At 41.2% G+C, this 23,236-nt stretch overlaps 1 protein-coding gene across 1 annotated transcript in view; it reads right to left on the minus strand.

The window, feature by feature from the left end:
- The window catches only part of ST8SIA1 (ST8 alpha-N-acetyl-neuraminide alpha-2,8-sialyltransferase 1), a 115,089-nt gene that overhangs the window by 50,478 nt on the left and 41,375 nt on the right, over positions 1-23,236 (minus strand). Inside the window, exon 3 of the mRNA XM_017804833.1 lies at positions 1,425-1,534. Coding sequence (XP_017660322.1) covers positions 1,425-1,534 — 110 coding nt within the window. The remainder of the gene's footprint in view (positions 1-1,424; positions 1,535-23,236) is intronic.

The following is a 23,236-nucleotide window of genomic DNA, read 5'->3' on the forward strand; positions in this document are numbered from 1 at the left end:
TCTCAGCTCTGCGATTACAGAAATCAGATTTATAAAAGATCAACCAAATCCTCTCTTTCCCCTGCTGTAAAAATATTTTCTCCCAGGGGTGTATTAGTTTCTAATCCAAAAGAATTGACACACAAATATGACTGCACATCAGTAACACAATATAGCCTACAGATTTTTGCAGAAAACTCCCTATCATTTATTTCCAATTCAAAACAAGTGGTTGCTTTACCATCCCTGGAGAGAAAAGTTTTTTTTTCCTCATCCAGCTACAATAACTGCTGGTTTTGTTTTTGTTTTTGTTTGGTTTTTTTTTAAATTTCTATTGTTTTTGCAACTGATTGCTCCTACAGCATTTCAGTTTCCCATTGCATCTAGGTAATATTACCATGGTACACACCCTGCAGTTTCTTATATTTAGTCTGTGGAACACCTAGGGAGCTTTGCAGTAATGGCAATCAGTGTGTTGCCTTTCTCCCCTGTGCCTTGCATCTTCTGCTCTATGTTTCCTTTTGCCTTTATTTTGTTTTATTTCTTTAACATAGAAGGCATTTTTTGTCTTTGAGATGCAAACTAGAAATTACAGTAATACTGTTTGGTTTGCAGCAAATTTGTACAGCTTTACAAATAAGCCATCAGGATCTAATAAGGAGACTTGCTAAAGTGGGTGTTCATTATGCACTCATGTCAAAACCCAAAAAACCTCCATTTCTCGTCTCTTTGGGAGCATTCCTCCGGTTTCTCCTTCACAATGTTTCTCTTGTTCATGTTTAACAGGGAGGAACTAATTTCTGTCTTTCTTCCTTAAAGATTGCAGACCAAGAAAGTGTCAAATTCAATCATGAAAGCAGTAGCTGGTTCAACATCCCTCCTGACAGGTTCTTATAACTTCAGGAAGGCTAGAAGGGAAGGAAATGTGAGGAATCCCAAAAACTCTGCATCAAGGAAAGAGGTCTGGCCTTTCCTCAGACAGTCAGCCAGAGGGAAGAAAAACACAGGAAGATTTCAGCTTGTACCAACTTAGATCTTAAGTCTTGCCTCATAATCAGCACCTACTCATCTTGAGTTCAGTGGGTTGCAGAGATGGCATTTAGAGTTTCAGAGGACATTCCTCAGGATGAGACCCTGCCTATCATTACAAAAATAATGAGAAAAGCAGCTCCTCAGTACCTCCCTGAGACACTGCACCATCTGTCACAACCTTAACCACTGGCAGATTGTCCCCACACCACACACAACCATTTGCAGAAGCCAGTCAAAACTCTTTTTTTTTTCCTCTCCTCACACTTTTACCCAAGTTGCCTGTACAAAGCATCCTGCAAAGGCGAGGCAACAAGGCAAATTGTACTTGATTAATCACAACTGAATAGCTTTGAAAACTCTGAGACTTAGCAGGGGGAAGGAGGGACAATGTGGCATTGAGGTTTCTGTCTTACCGCATGACAAAATCTGCTTGATCTATTTGTTTGCCGCAGCCGCTCTTTTTCAGGATCCCACCGTTTCCCACCACGGAGCATTTCTTCAATGGCAGCTGGAAAGGAGTAGCCTAGCAACACAAAACAAGGACCGGTTTTACAGACGAGAACACATACATCTTTGTAGCAGCCACTCCTGGAGAACCCGGGGAGCTGGCAGGGCTCAAAGTGAGGAAAGAAAAAGGATAATTAGGAGCTAAGGAAAAAAAATAAAAGGGCAGAAATTAGCTGGTAAGTAGATGTAGGACAGGTCTTATCCCCACTCCCCAAACCAGAATGCAACAAATGTGATATAGAAGATAAAAGATATTTCTGCAAAACCAAAACTGCCTGAAGTCCTGATGCAGATATTGACCATGAGCCCACTAGGCAAGGACACAGGGGAAATATGACAACCAGAAAAAAATAAAAAAAAAAAAGAATCCATGCAAGTGACCTTCCTGAGCTGATATACAATAGATACCTCTGGGGAAGAAAGGAAGAAAAGAACAGGGAACAAGGTGATGACAGAAACGCACTGAGAATCTGGAGTCATCCTGGCTCCCTCCATGGTTGTGTCACTGGGACGGGTCAGTCCAAAGCCTTAGGCAAAGATATTTGTAGCCTGACAGCAGCTCCTTAAACTGTCAGCTGCCCAGACACAGAATAAATTAAAATTAGAAAGGGACGATTTCAGCTAAGAAGCTCTTGTAGTTGCTTAGCAGGGCATAAAATTGCAAGGTCAAATTGTCCTGCTCTCCTGTGCATCAAACACAGTAATAAATTAGATCTGCACAGTCTTCATTCCAGAGGATCCCTAAACTATGAGTGGGACATCTTCCTGTAAACCCCAGGTCATTCACCTTTAGTGAGGCTGGGACAATCACTTAAGCAGCACACAGGGCATCAATGCAGAACAGCATACAAAAAAAAAAAAGTTGTGAAGAGACAGGTGAATTTAAAGCAGTGTGATTTTGATACAGAATGGGATTTGTCTACAATGCAAGAGTTAATATTCTCCTCATGCAAACAACAGTGCAGGGCTTTTTATTTGTCAAACCTGTCAAAAGCTGACTTTGCAGCAGAGACAGAAGGTACTGCACAGGCCTCTGAGAATGCAGATGCCACGGCGACAGGATGCAGCACCGCAGAACTCTCTGGGAGGACGAGGCAGAATGGCAGCAGCACTTGGCCTCACTTACACATACAGAGCAACGTCTGACTTTACATCATGTATTCACCAGGCATTGCAACACAGTATGTGGTCCAGAAAACAGACCCAGTGTTACGGCACAAACTCTGCACTTGTTAGAACTCATTCCTGCTGTCTCATTTCTTTACTTCCTTATATTTATTTGCTTTGTCTTCTTTTCTCAGCAAATTAAGACTCTGTTCAGCTAGTATAAAGTCACAACCTGCTTTCTAACGAAAAACATTAAAACATGTTTGTTATCCTAACTGTGAATTAAGATATGCTAAAGCAGAAAAATAAATTTTAGTGTCCTGAGGCTCAGCCACAGTTAGGAACCCACTGACAGCACAGTGGAGCAGTACTAAGTGTGCAGCTGCACTCTTGTCCTGCATCTGCCTTCTCAAGAACATTTTTTAATTTACAGTTATTGAACTAGGAGGATATCTTGAGATTCAAAGGACTTGAGATTCATCTCTGAGGTGACCCTGACCAAACGAGAGCTCATTACCTCAGTAAAGGAAGGATGTGGGGGTGGTAATTAAAGGAAATGTAGAAGAGATATATTTTATAAATAACAGTTTCTTTCTCATTCAAGATATATCAAAGCTCCTTCCAAGACAGGTAGTTATACAAAGGCAAGGCTGTGACAAACCACAGACAAAGGCAGCAGCCATTTAACTCTTGCTTTTAAGAGTAGTGAACACTGTCACATAAATTCTGTGCCTGTAGTCCATGTTGTGTGGCTTTAGACCCCCCAAAATAAACACTCAGGAGTTACCAAATTCTTTGAGTTGCAAAGAACCTTTGACATTGCTTGAGATTACTTGCTGTCCTTCAAGTGAGGTTTATATCCTGTTATGCTCAAAAATGATAATATCAGTTGTCAGTTGCATAAATGCTTTGGTTTCCAAAAGCATGCGAAGCTTTGAAACCCTTGTCCTTCTGTTGTCCTGAACATTGGCTTCTTACCTGGTGTGCATGGCCAATCACACACCAAGGAGAGGTATTTCTATTTTTCACTCCAGTTTGTGCAAAGTAGGGAGCTGGGTGGTAACCCAGAAAACACCAATCATCAAAACTTCACACAATTTATACATTTTAACCAACAAAGGCATCAACATTCATTGGTTACAAACTACATATCCTTTTCATTAGTTAGTACTCAAATCTACTCCAATCCTTATTTGCTAACTATATCTCTTGCTTCTCATGCTAATTAGTCTGCCCGTACAGTTCTTCTCTCCATTTTTAGAAGGTGCTCAATGGGTTGGTGGTTGCAATCTCCCACTGCCAGAATTACCTTTCCCCCATTTACTGCTCAGTCCTGCTGACTTCACTCCCAGTGGCTCTTTTCTAAACAGCCCATTCATCTTGGGATTGTGTTCCCTTTTCTTTAAAACAAAGGATTAACCAAGCCTCTGAGTTTCACAATGCAACTGCTTAATCACACCTGCCTAGCTATAGCTACTGATTAACAACAAAATAACTGCCAAGTTTGGATCAAATCTTGAGGGATTAGATATCACTTCAGAGAGTCTAAAAAGCAAAAGAACAAGATAAGGGTTGAGAAGGTGGTGTGAAGGAGCCAGAGGAAAGTAGAAGGGACAGATAAAATCACCATGCTGGTTGTCCCTCTGCCTAACTTGTGGAGAAATCTACTCGCTCTCTGGACACAGGAGAAAAAACAGGCTGAATACAGTTCTCTGTGAAAAGCCACGATGCCCACAGGAGCCCTCAGACACTTTTGCCTCACCTAGCAAAGTACTGAAAATTCAGGACATGGCACAGACATCAGACAGAGTCTACACGCCACCTTAAAATGTTCAACAGATCCGCTTTGCCGAAGACCACACTTATAAACTTTCCATACACATAAAGCAAAATACACAGTCCAGTGATGGGGTGTGGGGGGTTGTAAGGCCAAAGGATTAAGTGTCCCTGCTGCTTGGTGGCATTTCAGCTGCTTTGAACTTAATGAAGAGCAAGCAATTGCTTAGGATGACCTGGGAGAAACCTGCATTTATCTCGCACGTGACTCTTCTTCAGACATTTAAATCACAGATCTGTATTATTGCTGAGACTGCAGGATCATTTCAGGAACTCTTTGTCCAACCAAACACAAACTGACTGGTCACACAGAAATCATACAAGTCTGAAACTCAAGTGCTGCCCATAAGCAAGTATAAAACACATGGTTCCTTTTTTTCTCTCTACAGAAGGCATTTCTCCTTTCCCTCTTTCAGAGGGGACTTCACTCTATGACTTCCCATAAGCACTCAGCTCATTCCTTCCTTTGGGCTGTCCAAAATAGGCGGTGCAAACAGCTTAAGCAAAATTACAACACAATTAACCAAAAGGTAGTTTTAGCCCTCAGACACAGTAGAATTACTCAGCTTGTGGAAATAACATCACCACTGGGCTCTCAAGATGTTTCCCTGCATCCTCTAGCTGTTCCAACTGCCTGTTTGTCAGGGTGTGCACTGTGGGTTTAAGGCTGGATTTAATACTTAATTAATTATCAAAACCTGGAGTTATTTTTTTTCCTGTAAGGGTAAATAACATCAAAGATGAACTCCAGCAATGACTTGTTTACTCATACCAAGTGATCTCACATTGTCTTCATGGTGTAGATGCGGGTGATCTGTCTTCAGATATTTTTAATGTTGTTGGGGTCAAAGGTTATAATAATGGTATAACTTGTTCCGGAATTCAACTGGTTTTACTTTGTTGTTTTTTGTTTGTTTGTTTGTTGGGTTTTTTTTTGTAAAATAGATTTGGACATTGTAATTTCAATAAGAGCCAATTTTCAGTTTTAAGGAGATAATACTATATAGTAAACCCAAGTTGGCTTCTAGGTTTCTATTACCAGCAAAATCTATTTTACAGAACTCATAAAAACCTTCTCATGCTTTTCTTCTTAACCTCCCACAGCATAACTCTTTGCTAGGCAAATTGTCAGTTCATATTGACAGCGTGAAAGTTCTCACATTGTAGGGACCCAGATGTCATTTATGCCAAATGCTCAAGAAAACTCAGTTGTTTTTCTCCTTAGAACTGTAAGCTGGCCTAATGAATGCTGGCTTTGGACAGTAAAGTTGTTACAAAAGCATTTCCATTAATATTAGCTTCCTGAAACTCTTATTTTCATTGTCAACTTCTTCATTCATAGAATTTTCATGAATGGTTGGAGTCTTGTGGGTGGACTAATAAAAACAGTACAGCATTGGTTTATCTAGTGTAATAGAGAAAATGTACAAATAAATCACCAACTCTTCCTGATTTTTAACAAATCATTACCTCAGAATTTGCAAATACTCCTAATTAAAAGCACCTTGCATATTAGAAATAAGCAGAGTGAATTTCCTTTAAAAGTAAGTCAAGTAATTTTAAAAGGATTGCATAAAGTGTTTTTTTAAAGGCATCTCCAAACAAAACCAAAGACAGAAAGGCCCCACTGTCTCATTTTCCCTGGTTTAAAACAATGAAATTCCATTGATAATCAAAGAAGATGTTCTATTTCATATTCATGTAAACAAAAGAAGAACCTGTACATCCCCCTGCGAATTCAATGACAAATAAGCACACAGAGCAATAGATTAAAGACTCCCAATTGAATATGGGACTAATTTAACAAAGCATCTCTCCAGCAATTCACTGATTAGTTTAATCATTCATCGAAGTAGAAATAAATCATTGTCATCTGTTAAAAGAACATTACACAGTACTAACAAAAAATAATTTCTTTTAGATAATGCTACACTAAATCACTTTGATTTCATTGTTAGGTTGTTAATGCATTAATTTTTGCCTACTCCCTGCCAAAGACTTTAATCAGCAACCAAGTTCTTACTGGAAAAATAGGAAAAATTACAGTATTCAGCCTCTGATTTAATGCTTAAGACGTCAAAATCATTGAAAACACTGAGAGCATAAATTAGAATAATTTCTTTCTAAAATAAGTGCTTTGAATTTGTAGGTTTTGCTGTGGTTTTACTGTCCCTTTTGTGAAGGCAGGATCCTGATGTGAAGGGTGTTGTTCTACTGAATTTTCTGAGGAGCCAGCAAAACCCTGCGAGTTCACAAGCAGTCAAATTCAGCTCTTAAAAACACAGTTTCCTGCACTTTTGAATAAGGATGCAGCTGACACATGAAAGGACAGCTCTCTGTGTGACAGCCTCAGGTAATGTGGCCTTGGTTTTTCACACTGTCAGACATGGCAGGGTGGCAAATGCTCCTTCTTCACTGTTTACAAATCATCTTCAGTCTGATGGGTCCTTTTCTTCCGGCTGCAGAGCTGTCAAGACACGACAGCTTGATTGCAAGTGGCCCCAACGTCAGGGATGGTGTATTCCCTGTAGGGGACTGGGGAGCTGGCTGTGGTTCCTTGCATTTCACTCAATCCTACCCTGACCTGGCTCCAGGACCCCAGAGCAAGGAGTAACCACTGGCAGCAAGGTAATAGAAAAATTCATAGAGTCATAGAATGGTTTGGGTTGGAAGGGACATCAAAGACCCCATCTAGTTGCAACCCCCCTGCCAGTCTCCCCATCATGGGCAGGGACATGTCCCACTTGACCAGGTTGCTCAGAGCCCCATCCAACCTGGCCTTGAACACTTCCAGGAGTGGGGCATCCACAACTTTTCTGGGCAACCTGTGCTAGTGCCTCATCACCCTCACAGTAAACAATTTCTCCTGTATATCTAATTTAAACCTCTCTCTCACTGGAACAGGTAGGGTTCTGATTACCAAATGATTATTAGAAGAAGAGCTGCAGGACACTCCCTTCTATCCAAAAGGGTATTAACTGCAGAGCAACCACACACAAAAGAGAGAACACTTTGCAACATACTGCATGTTCACATAAGGCACAGAGTACCAGTGACTAGCTGGCAGTCACTTTTAGTTCAAGATGTACTTAAAGCAGGAACTTCAAAACCTTGTGCTCTCTAATAGCTTTCCACTCAGCATGAAGGCACTGCAAGGGAGTACTTGCCATGAATTAAAAGAACATTTAAATTGCTACTGTGGCATTTAATTCAATGGAGTCGGCCTTCATACAGTGAGTGGGGATTATAGAAGGAAAAAAAAAAAAGCACATTTGGAGATTGTAACAGTTTATTTTAGAAAACAGACTATTGACAGTATATCATGTATAGTATTTTAAACCATGAATTCTCTGGGAATGTCAAGGGAATTCTCCCTGACAAGACAAAGAGATATGAATGGGTGGGAAATTCTAAAGTTCTGAAAGACTTCTGTATCCAAACTTAATGACCTGCAACACATTAGGACCCCAAACTTTGGATTAAAATTTATAAAAAGTAAATATCATTTCATGATTAATGGAAAAAAAGGAACTCAGTCTACTGGGGGTGGGAAGGGTGTCTCTTCTTCTGGATGAGTTATAGTTTCCAACACTTCCACAATAGGGAGGTCTCATGAAGGACTTGAGCTGCCTTCCAAATATCTGCATTTAAATGTTCTGTGGAGTCACCCAGCCCTGTGTAAAGTGTGCAAAATGGAAAAATAACATACAAATTCCCTGAGAAACAGCTTGACCAGAATTCATAAATAACCACCTCTGTTGGCTACCCTCAACACTGTCTCGTACACTTGAGTAACTCACTTGATTTTTTCTTTTTAAATCCTGTGTGATACAGATGAACTTTGAGTCCCAGGTCAAATCACTAAACTCTGCCAACAGGCAAAGAAATAGTCAGCAAATCCTTCCTTTTCCCTGACCACCTGACACCACCAGATGCCACAACAAGCTCAGAGGAAAACACCATCCAGTGTGTGGGATTCTCAGCCCTGCTCTGCTTTGTCAACACCTTTAGATGTTTCATGGAGACAAGGGTGAGCACAAACAATCACTTCATGGGGAAAACCTACTTTTTTAATATCATGTGTGTCTATTAAACAACAAGAGTAGTTACCATTTTATGGCAGTTTAATGGGTTATTCTGCAGGTGTGGGGAAATGCAGTATAAACTTTTTAACTAATCTCCTGCACTGCATTTCACAATGTCCTAGCTGAGGAAGTTACACTGTCTAGGCACACGATACCACTTTTATGCACAAAGGTCTTTGTTAAAGTAAACAACTACTACACTACAGGTAGAGAAATGTAGAGTGAAAACACGTAATACAACTGCCAAGTGACAAAGCACTCTCACGTTGAATTATTCTCTTGTGACACTGTGGGATAACACATAGTCAGGAAAGACGGAAAATATCTGGAAATTTTGCAAGACCAGCTATTGCTCAGTAAAGGGAACTACTCACTTTTCCCAGCTTTACAAAGGCTTTCTCAGCACAGTTTCATATACGTGCAAGGTTATTGCCAGGACCAATCCACAGTCAAATGCACAGTTCCTAAGCATTTTAAGAGCAATCCTAACCCTGCAGAACTGATGCAGGATGAAAGTTTCCACAGTCACATGAGCAGAATACAAATAATTGTGAAAGGCAAACAATAGCCCGCTCTGAACATGGGAGGGAGTAGGAAAGACAGCACGCAGGAGGACTCTGAAGGTGTCAGCAGACCCACCTGCATGTATGTGGTGGATTTACCAGAGAGCTCACACAGCTGTAGAAACACAGAGTTCTCTCAAATCTGATTAGTAGGACATGGTATATGCAATCAATAAGGTTTGTTTAGGCTCATAAAAAAATATAAAGGGCTTCCAATTCTACTTGTGTAAAGAACAGTAACACTTATGTAAAGGAGTGGCTTTCCGAGTTCCTGATCCCACTGATGTGAATAATAAAGGAAATCGATCAACATACACAGGCACCAAAATATGGATTTAGTGATCATGTGGGATACCAAAGTTAAAGCTTTGGCTTTCATTTTTTAGCCTGTCTTAAAAGCAATACATTTCCATTTTACTAGTATATTAAACAATGAATTTCTTCAAGGAAAAGACCCTCTAATCAACAAGTGTTCTTTGCCTTTGCTCTATGTCTAAATAGTTCAGATGAATCAATGACCTTTCCTGAGATTCACTGGTTAAAAAGACATCAAAGACAACTAGTAAGGATTGATCTCCCCAGGAAATTTGCAATAAGAGCTTGAGTGGTGTTTAAGCACTGAGATTGGTTTCTGGCAGCATGGAAGCACTGCTTGTGTTTAATACTTGTAGACTTCATTTTTTTTCTCCTCTGTTAATAAGAAAAATTAAGCCTCTTAAGAAAGCTTCATTTACCTTACAGATAAAGAGGAAACATGTAACTATTTTAACACAAATTTTAGACTTTGAAAATTCCAAATTTTACAATACATATGGAGATTTATTTACCAACCTATCCTGGTAAAAACCAAATAATTCCTTCTGATTCCAATTAAGTACATGTAGATAAACAGCAAAAGGAACCACAACAGGTTACCTAGGAAACATTTTAGGGGCTCTCTGGTGTTTCAGGTGTTTAGAACAGTTTATGGGTAGAGATTGGATGAAGAAGCCTTATGATTTGGGCTGCCTAGAAACATTTTTAAAAATGCAACAGGTAATATCAACTTACAGATAGAGAGGGTTCATTTAAATGCACTCCTGAGTTGGACGAAACAATGACATGAATCCAGAGAAGTGAGCAATCACTTTTCCCACTGCCCCCATGACACACAGTCAAACCAAATGCATAAAACACACTAAGAAGCAAGAAACAGTTTGAGGAATCAATACATGTATCAAGCACCATTATATCTGGGCCAGGGCAGGAGCCTGTATCAATCTGTATCTTACATCTTTAGTCTGTCCTTCACCCAGAAAACCTGATTGCACACAATTTGGCTCGTGTAACTAACAACACAAGAAAAGTTGACACGTAAGAGTCAGAAGTCACATAAGAAAAGCAAATAATAGAAAACAACACAAAAAATTCTAAAGACTGCACATAAATCAAGGGTATAACTCTTCATTTAGAGCACTATCTTTCTTCAGGGCAGTCTTTCTGCAGAAATGTAGAGCCAAGGTCAAAAGACCTTGTTGAAAAGTAAAAAAGGACGTCAGCAGCATAATAGGATTTACATATAATGAGTCACTAACAAACTGTTTAAAAAGGCATGTTTATCAAACAAAGAAGCAATTAGAGGGAAGTGCAGTGCCATGTAATGTCATGTCTAAAGGTTATGAAAACAGAAGTTTAGAAGTCCAAGGAGGTTGAGGGGAATAGCTACTACAATTACAGAATCAATGCAGTTTACAGTAGCTACTTATTTTTTCCGGTAATGAAAACAAAACTCCTTAAAATGTATTTTCATATAGAGGTACAAGAGTAATTAATGAATAATTTATCATAACTGATTTGAATAAACAACAGTTATTTCTATATGAATAATAAAACACTTAGTGACATAAGCTTAAAATTGGGAAAAGTGTAATTTCATTATATAAGGGTGTAGGTTCCCTAAAAGGCAAATAAGGTGTCATTTGTTGCAAGTCTACACAAAGCCTTGTCCAGAGAAGAGCAACAGAGATGGTGAAGGGTCTGGAGCACAAGTCCTGTGAGGAGCAGCTGAGGGAGCTGGGGGTGTTTAGACTGGAGAAAAGGAGGCTCAGGGGAGACCTTATTGCTCTCTACAGTTACCCAAAAGGAGGGTGTAGCCAGGTAGGGGTCAGCCTCTTCTCCCAGGTAACCAGCGGCAGGACAAAAGGAAATGGCCTCAAGCTGCGCCAGGGGAGGTTCAGGCTGGACATCAGGATGAATTTCTTCACTCATAGGGTTGTGAGGCATTGGAATGGACTGCCCAGGGAGGTGGAAGTGTTCTAGTAATGACTGGACATGGCACTTAGTGCTCTGGTTTAGTTGACAAGGTGGTGGTCAATCAGAGGTTGGACTTGATGATCCTGGAGGACTTTTCCAACCTAAATGATTCTGTGAAAATTCATTTGGGGCTAGCTCCTCTACTGAGAGCACAACCAAACAGGCTGGGCTTCAGGGACCCAACTCAACCCAAGGCTGAGGTAGCACAGGGTACGCATCAGAATATGAAAATTAATTTCGCACAAAGGTACGCCCTTTCTCACTTGGTGACTCCCTTGCTTTTAGCATCATATAATTCACGCAATCTAGTCCACCTCCTGCCCCAGGCAGGGCCAGCCATGACACTTGGTCACTGTGTGCCGTTTCTTACATGCTTCAATGCAGGGTTCGGTGGGTCAGGACCCTGGACAGCTCCATGCATCCACCCGGACCCCTCAGCTTTCCCAGCCGTCCTTTTAGCCGTGTAATTATTCCTGAGCAAAGAGTTAAAAAAAAAAATTACATGCTGTCCTGTTAGAGGCTCCAATTTGGAGAACCTAGCCTTGAACACTTCCAGAGATGGGGAGTCAAGCTCTGGGCAATCTGTTTCAGTGCCTTGCCACCCTCATAGTAAAGAATTTCTTCCTAATAGTACTCTCTTTCATTTTGAAGTCAATCCCCCTTGTCCTGTCACTACACGTAACAGTCCTCTAGTTTCATCTTCTCACAGTATCTCCAAGTTTATTTTTAGAGCTATCTCAGTCAATTAAAGATATAGCTCTAATTAAAGGGAGAGATGGGGTGCTCTCCACCCATGTCTGGATAGCCTTTAAAGGGCAGTTTCAGAAAAAAAATGATTGTAAAATGACATTGTATTGTAGATTACATTCCTTCCCAATTACATCCAGCTAAAAAATGTCACACTTAAAGAAAAGGCTTTTTCCCCTAGAGATATAATCTCTTACAATATTACCTGGGATTGGAAAGACAGATTAGGTTCTTTTCTGGTTTTTGTATCACTACTAAAGATTCTACACAAGCAGGCTGCTTAGATCTTCCATTTTTGTGCTGATCTCTTGACAATGCCATTCAGGATATCTGAAAGGTATCAGACCACCCCACTGCTAACAACCAAGTCAGCAACAACACTGTGTGCTTTTTTCCCCGGTAAATGAGAGTGTAATGACTTCAGAATGTGCAGAGAATTGCTAGATTAAACATTCTTTTTAACAGCATCCCTCTTGTACTCCTAATTACATTTTCATACCCTTCAACATAAATCTTATTCTTTCCATCTCTTTTCTCCACAAACAAATGGGACTCTGTGTTGGACTGCCACAGCCTACATATTCTCACTTTTTTTACTCAGCTTCTCCCTTGCTTTAGGAAAGCAATGAAATGTTTGGGTATTTACCCAAACTGTTTCTACCATCAACACAGACAAGCTGGCATGCTGTATGTAAAACATCCCTAATAAAGCTTGTCCATAATAAAGTTTATCCATCTGGTACATCTCCAAGGTCGATAGTCCAAAACACAGCACTGTACTGCTAAGAAGAGGAAAATAACCTCTATCTCACCTGAAACCATGACACTTTCCTTTCAGATTCATATTGGTTCATTTTAGAGCTAAATCCCAGTGCAAAAAAACCTTAGCAGAACTACTAAGTTTCATTGAGGTTTTGTATGAAAATCTTGGAAGCCTGTGAAGTTTGTAAACTTCCATCAATTTAATTAACATTCATCTGAAAAGTTTATGGCTATTAATGAATTAATGGCCTGAATTTTCCATTCACAAAATAGTTTAGTGGCATAGCTTCCATTTAAGCAGTAAAAATTTTCACCAAGATTTCATTAAGCCTGAAAAGGATACTTGTAGATACAAGTGACTGGCAGATTCTGCACTCCAAATATTGCACTGAAGTGAAGAGGAGGTTGTTTTACAACACCATGGTAAAGATAAATTAGCAATGCTTCTACATTAAAATTCAAAATGGGCAAGTCTTTCACAACGAGTTTGGCGAAGTGGTGGGTCACAGGCTACAGCATTTTGTTTAAATCACTTCTCCCACTCCTACTTAAAATTCAGACATCCAAATTCACTACATCAAAGAAACGCTACAGCTCCACTGAACTTGCAGTAATTTGTATGTAGCAGGAGTCTACGCAGACCTATGAGCTTGCTACATACCCACAGACTTCATCCCACTACAGAACAAGAAAAAAAAACCATGTGCTTCAGGGCAGGAGCTGTACTCTGTCAGGTCAGCCAGGGGTTGAGATGAAACACATCCCGGGATGCTGGATGTGACTCATCGCCAGCAACACATTCCTCCACTATGGTGCCATCAAGATACCAGCCGTCAATACACAAGTCAGCCATTCCCTCCTGCTTTAGGATTTTTTACCCCAAGTGCACTTGCCTGCTAAGCACACCGGTTGCTAAAGAGACAGAAGCTGCAGTGTGACTCCTGTCACAGTCTCACGCCCAGAGAAACTCCATGAAGTGCCATTCCACCCCGGACTGCAGCCTCAGCTCCCAGAAACCTCTCACAGTCACACCCACTACCTCACAGTACAGTTAACTTCTCCACAAGCACCTCTCTGCCTCTTCCCATTGAGTGACCCGGGGAATAGCTCTACAGGGTTTCATATGATGGGTCAGTAAAAGGTGAATATCCTTTCCAAAAGCATCACACAGCAGGATGCAAGACTTCAGGCAGCCAGCACTCAGCATTTCTCCCTTTATCCGTGCTGCCACACACAAGAATGTAGTCCAAAAATGAAGGCACACAGGCAGACAGATTAAAAAAAAAAATGGTTTTAGCTGAAGCCTGTAGACCTGGTTGATATGATGGACTCTAATGCAAAAGCTCACACCTTAGTCAGATAAAAAAAATCAGTAACTCCTAACAAAAAGTACATGTACATATGAAGAAATATCAAGCTGTAACATGGAGAGTTTTCAACAGATTTCCTTGGTAGATACAATAGTGTCAGTTACTTCCAAAGTGTAGAATGATGTAATATTGTATTCATATATATCACACACATACATCTACAAAGTGAGAGTATAGCCACAAAAATGCAATTACAGACTGTAATGGCTGGGAATCAGCAGTAAATAGGGAAAACAACAAACTCCATGAATTAATGAAAAAAATACTGCCGTGATTTTGCAATAATATAAGAGAAGAGCAAGTGCTCAGTGTTCACCCAGCAGATGAGGTAATAGCCTGCACAGCTGACTGGACACCCCAGAGATCCCGACTTTCATTGTCTCTACACACTGATGTAATTTATATCCATTTGCACAGCCACAGCAGTGCCTTAAAGAACCTAAAGCACAAAAGTAAAGCTCAGTCATCCAATTAACCACCCAAGTAGCTGTGGGGATAGAAATTAAATTATTTGCTCCATAAAAATCTATACTTTCTACAGTGAATTTTAAATTTAGGTTATTTTATTTATGAATTTTAAATTTAGGATAATGGCTAGCACTTCTCAGGATTCTGACTGCACTCAGGATGTATGTTATATTTAATTTCTGTTTCAATTGTTCAAGGAATTCAGTGATTTGGTAAGGTAATATATTTTACGTCTTGTCTGCATTGTAGACCCAGGCAGCAAATCTGCTGAAAATCAATTTTTTAAGCTACAGTGATGTATTCTGGTATTGCACAGCTTGACAGGACAAGTCAGCAGTTCTATTCCCACATTTATACTGCCGGGGATGGTAGAAATCAGATATATTTGAGATGCAACAATGAATTACCGCAACTCATTACTGGGGTATCGTAAATGCTTCATCGTAAGGGGTCCTTTGTATGCAGAGGCAGTAACTGTTGTAGGCTGGTGACTGCAGCCTTGTAGCACTGACATGCTGCAGCTGAAGCACCAATGCTGGAGCAGGCTGAGAAATCACCCCATGCAACCCTGCAGCCTTCAAGCCTGAAGCACTGGAGACACTGACACAGAGCACTTGGCACCTGCAGGTGTCAAAATACCTGAAGAAAGATGTTAAGTGAGTGTGGCCGATGGAATTATAACCATCATCATACAAACACCTGGGATCTGATCTGCAAAAACAGCCTTTCCGTGGCACTCCAAGCACAGGCAACGGGGATTCCGAACTCCAGAGAACCTACAGGCTTAAACACAGCCTCTACTGCAACTGATTTATTTTCTGTTCCTTCCCTCAAATTAAAGTTCCTCTTCTCCATTCAAAGGAAACTACCGCAAGTCCCAAAAGAGTGGGAAGAATATCAAAGCACAGTGCAAATTGCTCTTAACACGCCGCCAAAGTAAAAAATCATTTTCACTCAGCTCATCATTCTTGCAGAGACAGCTTTTTTCTCCCTCGAATAAGTAGCTAGACATCCACTGAAGGCAAAACATAAAGACATGGCAATCAAAAGAGAAATTTTAAAGTACAAACCCGTGGTTTTTAAATTTACTCTTTCTGACAGAAATTTGGAGTGCACTGCCAGTAAGTGGTAGTTAGGCATATGCTAGTGAGATGAAAAAGACCCTGGGAGCATAATTTCAGAGAAAAGGCTTTTTGAAAGAGAAATTCCGTGAATTCTGGCGGAAAGGTTACTCAAAACCACACGCATACCTGTCACATTTCTGCAAGTTGTACAGTATTTCGCTTCCTTGAAAGTACAAGAGGATGTTAACCTATTTGACAGAAGATAGAAAAAACATTCTTAAATTTACAGAGAAAGGGACTGTGAATTGACTGATTTGGACCGCTGTCAAATCAGGACTAATGCACATCACAGATTTTCTGTGTCTACTCAAGTTTAAAGGAGGTTTCAAAAATGAGCCACGCCTGGCCTGTTAATGAGCTATTTAACAAAATACTTTCATACAGTTTTCAAAAATCTGATCTGTAGAGCTTTAAAATAATACCAAATGAACTTTAAAATACCACAGACAAACATCATCACAACATGTTAACTGAGAGTGGAATCAAGGTATTTTTGTGATCTAAAAAAGATCAAAAAAAGAGAAACAAAAACAGAAAGAGCAAAAGAAAGAAACATAATGTGTTCATACTTCTAAATAATGGGTTGGGGAGAAGTCTAACAAGAGGGGATGCTGCATGTACAGACAGGCAAGGAAAACATTGTTACAAAAATAGTGCAAGGCCATAATGGAGAACTTCTCACCACAGGAAAATTCAGAAAGTAAGTATGAACAAGATTCTAATTACGCAGGATTAAAGAAAAGAAAAGCGTAATCCAGCTGAAGTTAGGTAAACATCATGTTGCCTGTGATTGGTATATATCCTGCCTGTTTTGACTACATTGCTTGCTAAAATTTAGCAACTACCCAATTAAATTTCAGAAGTTAGTGCATCGAGTGTAGGATATGAGCTTAAAGTCCAGCAATCTAAAAGATGAAAAAAAAAGACCTTTTTAGGCCAGTGAGCCTTCTGAAGTCCTCTTTTACCACTGAGTCATACTGGACAGGACTGGAAGCTCAGTGGCTTAGATCAGGGAAATACAGAATGTACCAAAACTTCATACAGGCATTTTAAACTTTAAAGAATTGTGCATTTTTTCCTTCAGATGTGGCAAACCAAGCATATAGTGCATATTATATGTTATTTGCACTGGAGTTCTGCTCTACATTACAGAATAGCAGGCTGGGCAAGGTTGGAAGGGAACACAGTGGGTCATCTGGTCCAATCTCCCTGCTCAAGCAGGGCCATCCTAAAGCACACGGCACAGGATTGTGTCCAGACAGTTCTGCAATATCTCCAGTGAGGAGACTCCAGAACCTCTCTGGGCAGTCTGTTCCAGTGCCTGGTCACCCACACAGCAAAGAAGTGCTTCCTCATGTTCAGGTGGAACTTCCTGCACATCAGTTTCTGCCCTTTTCCTCTTGTCCCATTGCTTGGCACCACTGAGCAGAGCCTGGTCCATCCTCTGACACTCTCCTTTCAGATACTGATAGATATTAATGAGGTCCCTCCTCACTCGCCTCTTCTCAAGGCTGAACAGGCCCAACTCCCTCAGCCTCTCCTCGTAAGAGAGATGCTCCAGTCCCTTAATCATCTTCATCACCCTCTGGTGGACCTGCTCCAGGAGCTCCATGTCTCTCTTGTACTGAGAAGCTCAGAACTGGAGGCAGCACTCCAGATGTGGCCTCACCAGGACTGAGCAGAGCGGTAGGATCACCTCCCTCGACCTGTTGGCAATGCTCTTCCCAATGCATCCAGGATCTCCTCGGCCTTTTTGGCCACAAGGACACAACACTGGCTTATGGACAGCTGATTGTCCACCAGGACCCCCAGATCCTTTCCTGCAGAGCTGCTTCCCAGCAGGTCAGACCCTAGCCTTTGCTGGTGCCCGGGGTTATGCCTCTCCAGGTGCAGGACCCTGCACTTACCTTTATTGAACTTCAGACAGTTCTTCTCAGCCCATCTCTCCAGCCTGATGAGTTTCTTCTGAAGGGTATCAGCCCCTGCCCCCAGCTCTGTGTCATCAGCAAACTTAGGTTCTGCTAATCACCTTAGGTGACTCCTTGCTTCCCCATCCACATAACAGAGAACAGTGAAACTTGTCTTGTGGGATCAGCAGGAAAGGAGCACGCTGCAAGAGCCAAGCTTACCTTGCTTTAATAAAAAATATTACCTCTCCTGACAAAGCTTGTTTTATCTGTGTTCTTATACCTTCAAAGCCACAACAAAGCTATCAGAATAGCAGCAAAACATTAGTACACAATATTACTACAGGGAGGAAAAAAGCCATCTAGACAACAAATGAATACACAGCAGCAAAGCAACTGCACCTCCTACCTGACACCGATCACGAGCAAATCATTTTACAGTTCAAAAACTGACCACGAAAACTTGTAATTCATTTCCAGACCACTTTGAATTTCACTCCAGGTGTGCAAATTACCCCAGTATCAGCCTAATGGAGTAGCACTTACGTGGAAGGGGGTTGTCTCATCTTTATGCAGGATTCAAATCCCCACAGCGGGATAAAGCAGAGAAGCCAGAGGCGTTACACTGCTGTGGAGCAGGTGCAAAACGAGACCTGTGCTCGCCTGCATCGCTGTAATGACTCTCTGTCTCTAAGGTCTGTGCTAAGCTGTGTGAACTCCACACAACATGAACGTGACAGCAGCCAAGAAAGTATTAATGGGGGAGTCAACTGATCCCCTAACTGATTAAAAGGCCAACTAGAAAGAGATGCTAACAAAGACTGAAGAATAGCAGCAGTAGGTGGGGAGGCCTGGGGACTACACAGGGGAGATCTCAGAGACAAAAATAGAGTGGGAAAAGCAGGATAAAGAACTGAAGCAGCAGGCCAGGGAGCTGTCATCATTTTCCACCAGAGAAGGGGACACTGATCCAAAGGGATGGTGTGGGTAGCAGATGTCTTTGACAAGAGCCAATACAGAAATACACAGTAATGAGTCAGTTTTGAAAAAACACTGATTTCCTCTCACCTCCTTAACCATAACAGGATTAATCACAAATACACCTTTAGTGTACGTGTTAGTTCACAGTTCTTCTGTATTATCAAAATACCTGTTGCTATCAATAAATGGTCTATTTACTGTGGTTTTACATTTTCTCCTCAGTCAGACACTGAGCTCAAATTTCAGCTTAGGCACAGAAAGATTCTGTCCCAACTGACAAACCAGAGTTTTGCTCTTACAGATTTAAAGACAAAGTGCCTACTATGAGAAGATGTAACTTCTGAAATCAAGACCTCTGTCAGCTCTCTTAGCAAATCTGTTTTGATTTTGTACAGGTTTGATTTTGCCTTGTATATTGCCAGCTCCATGGAGAAGGAAGGATAACAGAGTCATGTAAAATATTAACTTGTGATAAATGTATCATAAAAATCCAATTAAGCTGGTGATGCTAGTCAGGAGCAAGACAACACACAATCCAACTTGCTTTTCTGTAGCTGAAGGTGCTCTGAAGGAATGGAAACTTGCATCCTTCGGTGGGGAGATAAACCTTGGGGATATGGAAGAAGCAGCTCTGCTAAGTAAAAATTGTGATATTTTTGCAAGTGCACATTTCTGTAAATAACTTCAAGTTAAGTGACTTGATAGAGGTACTCACAGACAGCCTGTTACACCAGATCCCCTTCGCTCCAGCTCCCCCCAGCACTGTGCTGGAATCACCAAACCACAGTGGGTAACATCTATCCCATTAAGGTCCCTGCCAGGTCAAGCTGACCTTTCAGGTCACCTCACCCAAGGCAAATATTACCCTCAACTAAAGCTGGTAAAGAGAATGAAGTGCAATGTTCCCTAAAGCACAGACCCAGCAATACTCACAAGTAGGGGAAAGGAAAGAAAAAGGATAGCAGGGACATAGTTATTAACATGCATTTTACAAACCAAATCAGTGTGAAAATCAAGTTTACATGGTTAGGAAGAGTAATATTGCACGGAGGTAATTGCCATATCAAACTTCAGAGCGCAGGAAAAATGGAAAGAAGGGTTGAAACCTTATATTTAAAAGAATAAAACCAGATATTATATCTTGCATAGCTAATTACTGTGAATGAGTAGTTCCCCAGCTATGCTCCTTGCAGGATCAAAATGCTAATAATGAAGCAAGCAGGAAGAATCTAATTTACACTGGAACAGAACCAGCCCGAACACTTTCTAACTCTGCATCTACACTTTTCATCTCGGAGGAATGAAGACCCTTTGAAATTACAAAATGCAAGTTTCTGATCTACGCTGAAGAAGTTATTTATTTTGCAGGCTTCTCTTAACAGCAGGTTTCAGAAAAGTATTCAGCCTTACAAGTGCTCCATGGTAGCAGATATCAAACTCTAAAGAGAAGACACCACTGCCAATTATCACTATACAGGTTTTCTCTACAACTTCTTCATCCCTCAGATGGTCTGTTCTCAAGTGACCAGACATTCAATTTGAAATTCACAAAACACAGGGACTATCCAGGCACCGTGCAGGCAGTTTGGGGTAAATTCATACCTGAAGTTGATTGGATGTGATCCTCTCTCAAGAAAAAGTTGCAGAAAATAAGAGTTCCTATTACCACATCTGGAAACCAGCACACACACACCTCCACACTTCTTCCATTGGGTCATCCCGTCTGAGTGGCTGTTTCAAATTTGCCTTGCCTTTTCACTCAGAGTGTGTCTTAAGGGGTACAATTAAGTATTTCTCAGTCAAACTAGATGAAGAAGATAACTCATTCAGCACATGAAAACAACGGCTAATACAGGCTGAGAAACTGAAAAAAAAAAAATTCTTTGTTACCCAAGAAGTCACAATACCAAAATTATGAGTCCCTGGCAGAACTACACTCAGCAAGAGGGTAGTGTTGGCTAAATCCTGACCATGCTCAAGTCAACTGGAACACTGCCACTGACGTGAGTGTAACCAGGCTTCATTTCACCTATTTTACCACAGAGCTTGTTGTCATTTCCCCACCACAGACTCTTTCGGTGCATCCACATTTTCCTGCTTAGTGGCCACTGTGAAAAGATGAATGCAACCACTGTGCCAACCACAGCCACAGCCCGGCTAGGATGAGGGGATGCCAGTCCTGGGTATCCCTTGGAAGACAGATCCTAAACTGGGGAATTGGAACCGCATAATGTCCACCAAGACCAGAGCCAGGAAAGCAGTGCTGGTGAGCTTAAATGAGATAGTCCCAGTTTTCAAAGGCCTTGCTCAATGCCACAGGGTGGAGAAGAGCTCCTCTCTGTTGTATTCATACACTGCCCCAAATACTGCAGGGGCTCTTTAGGTCTCTTCCAATTTTTTGTCTGTGAAGCAAAAGGAATAATGGTTCAGCATCTCTGTCTGTTTATTGAGCGGGAAAAAGGGGTTTTGCAGTATTTCTTCTCCACAAACTCCCCATGCAGAAGCCCTCATTTTAATTGTCTCCTGAGATTTCTAGGCATAGACTTAGCTGTGCAGTAACACCATACATTGAATTTGAATTACTGTAAAGTACTTGGGGGAATTGTTATAAAGAGCATCATACTCATAAACAAGGATTATTCATCTTTGGCTTTCCCATTTTTTCTGGCATAATACTGGATCACAGAATTGATCTGCGTAGCCTTTGCATTTATTGTCTCCTTTTACCTAAACTGTCTCCTATTGAGCCTAGTCCCAACACTGAAATTTGCAGCATTGCTCCTGAATAACAAGCCACACTGTGCATACTCCAAGCCCTGCCGCAAGGGAAGGGAAGCAGGACAACACAGGAGGTCTTAGGTTAAGGAAAAGGCTGGAGATGGTCTGGATGAAGGAATGCCTATTAATGAATTAGCCTATAAATATGTTAGGCAGCCTACAATCCAGAATGCACTACACATTATCCGTTCAAGTCACAGTCACCATCCTGTTAAAAATCATCAACAGAGAGCAAGGGTTGCTTGGTATTACTTCATGCCCTGCAGGCAGGGCTAACTCAGCTTGGCTCTGTACACTGAGAAATAAAGATGTACAATAGCAGCTCCGTGCAATCTCCACTGTGCACCCTGGAGAGAGAGAGCGCTCACCACTGTCCATCTGTCTGTCTCCAGCTACAGGAAGTACATTCAGTTTACTGAGGCAGAAAGATGGGCAAGATTAGCTGAAGCAGATTATCAGAGCTGTGAATGTGGCACACAGAGCTCTCACTCCGGGAAGGAGATCCCTGAGCTTTCGTTCCCTGTTCAGTCCTCAGTGCACATGATTAGGGAGAAAAGACAAGCACAAATGTTGGGACACTAAGTTTGCCTCATTAATAGCAACATCCAGTGATCTCCTGGCTACAGAAATAATGAGCAACTCTAAATACCAGCTTGTTCACGCCGAAAGGCAACATTAAGCTCTGCCTTCTAAAGAATGTGGCATTGATGCCATCTCCAAAAGGGAAGTCTGAATATACATTTCAGAGGGCACCACATAGTCAGTTGTCACATATCTTCCTTGCAGAGCATTAGAAAAACAAAAATATTCAGATGTTTAGAAAAAATTATTTTATTAAAAGACTTGTGGTTGCTTAGCCTGGAGAAAAAGACTGTGGGAAGACTTGATAGCAGTCATATGTGGAAAAGATAAGAAGAAAACATCTCTTAAATTATAGCCAAGGGGGAATTTCAAGTTAGATGTCAGGAAATATATCTTATGCATAAGGGCAGCAATGTATTAGACTGGCCTGCCCAGTGGGCCATGGAATTTCCATTACTGGAAGCTGTAAAAAATTATTAGACAAATATGTCTGATAAAACCAGAAAGAGAGTAGATTTAGATTAAATATTAGAAAGAAATTTTTTACTGTAAGAGTGGTAGACCCTGGAAGGGGATGCCCAGAGAAGCTGTGGATGCCCCATATTTGTAAGTGCTCTAGGTCAGGTTGGATGGGGCTTTAAGCAACCTGGTCTAGAGGAAGGCATCCCTGTCCCTAGCAGTGGGGTTGGAACTAGGTGATTTTCAAGGTCCCTTCCAAAATGAACCATTTTATGATGTTTGGTACAGCCCAGGTGGAGCTGTCTGCCATGAGGCAGAGACAAGAAGGCAGTGCCCTCTGAGCATCCTCTCCAGACAATGACTTGGCACAGGTTTCACTAAGATACCACCAGAATAAACTGACAGTGCCCCTGTGTTTTGGTGTAGCGTTGCCTAGTGAATCCCCCTGGGAAGGTGCACGGCTTTTTCCCCTAAAAGCCTGACTGTGTAAAAGTAAAATCATAAATAGCGTGGTACCTCTGGATTATGTGGTGCAATTTAATGCATTTCTTCATGCAGCCTTATGAGTGGAAAGGGAACTGTGTGAAAACAGGTGTTAATTTTACTTTGGTGTTGTTCAATGGAGGGGCTACAGCAGAAACTTTTTGTCTTGAAGCT

Source organism: Lepidothrix coronata, unplaced genomic scaffold, assembly GCF_001604755.1.
Source record: "Lepidothrix coronata isolate B3197 unplaced genomic scaffold, Lepidothrix_coronata-1.0 Scaffold10, whole genome shotgun sequence".
In the NCBI taxonomy this organism is placed as follows: Eukaryota; Metazoa; Chordata; class Aves; order Passeriformes; family Pipridae; genus Lepidothrix; species Lepidothrix coronata.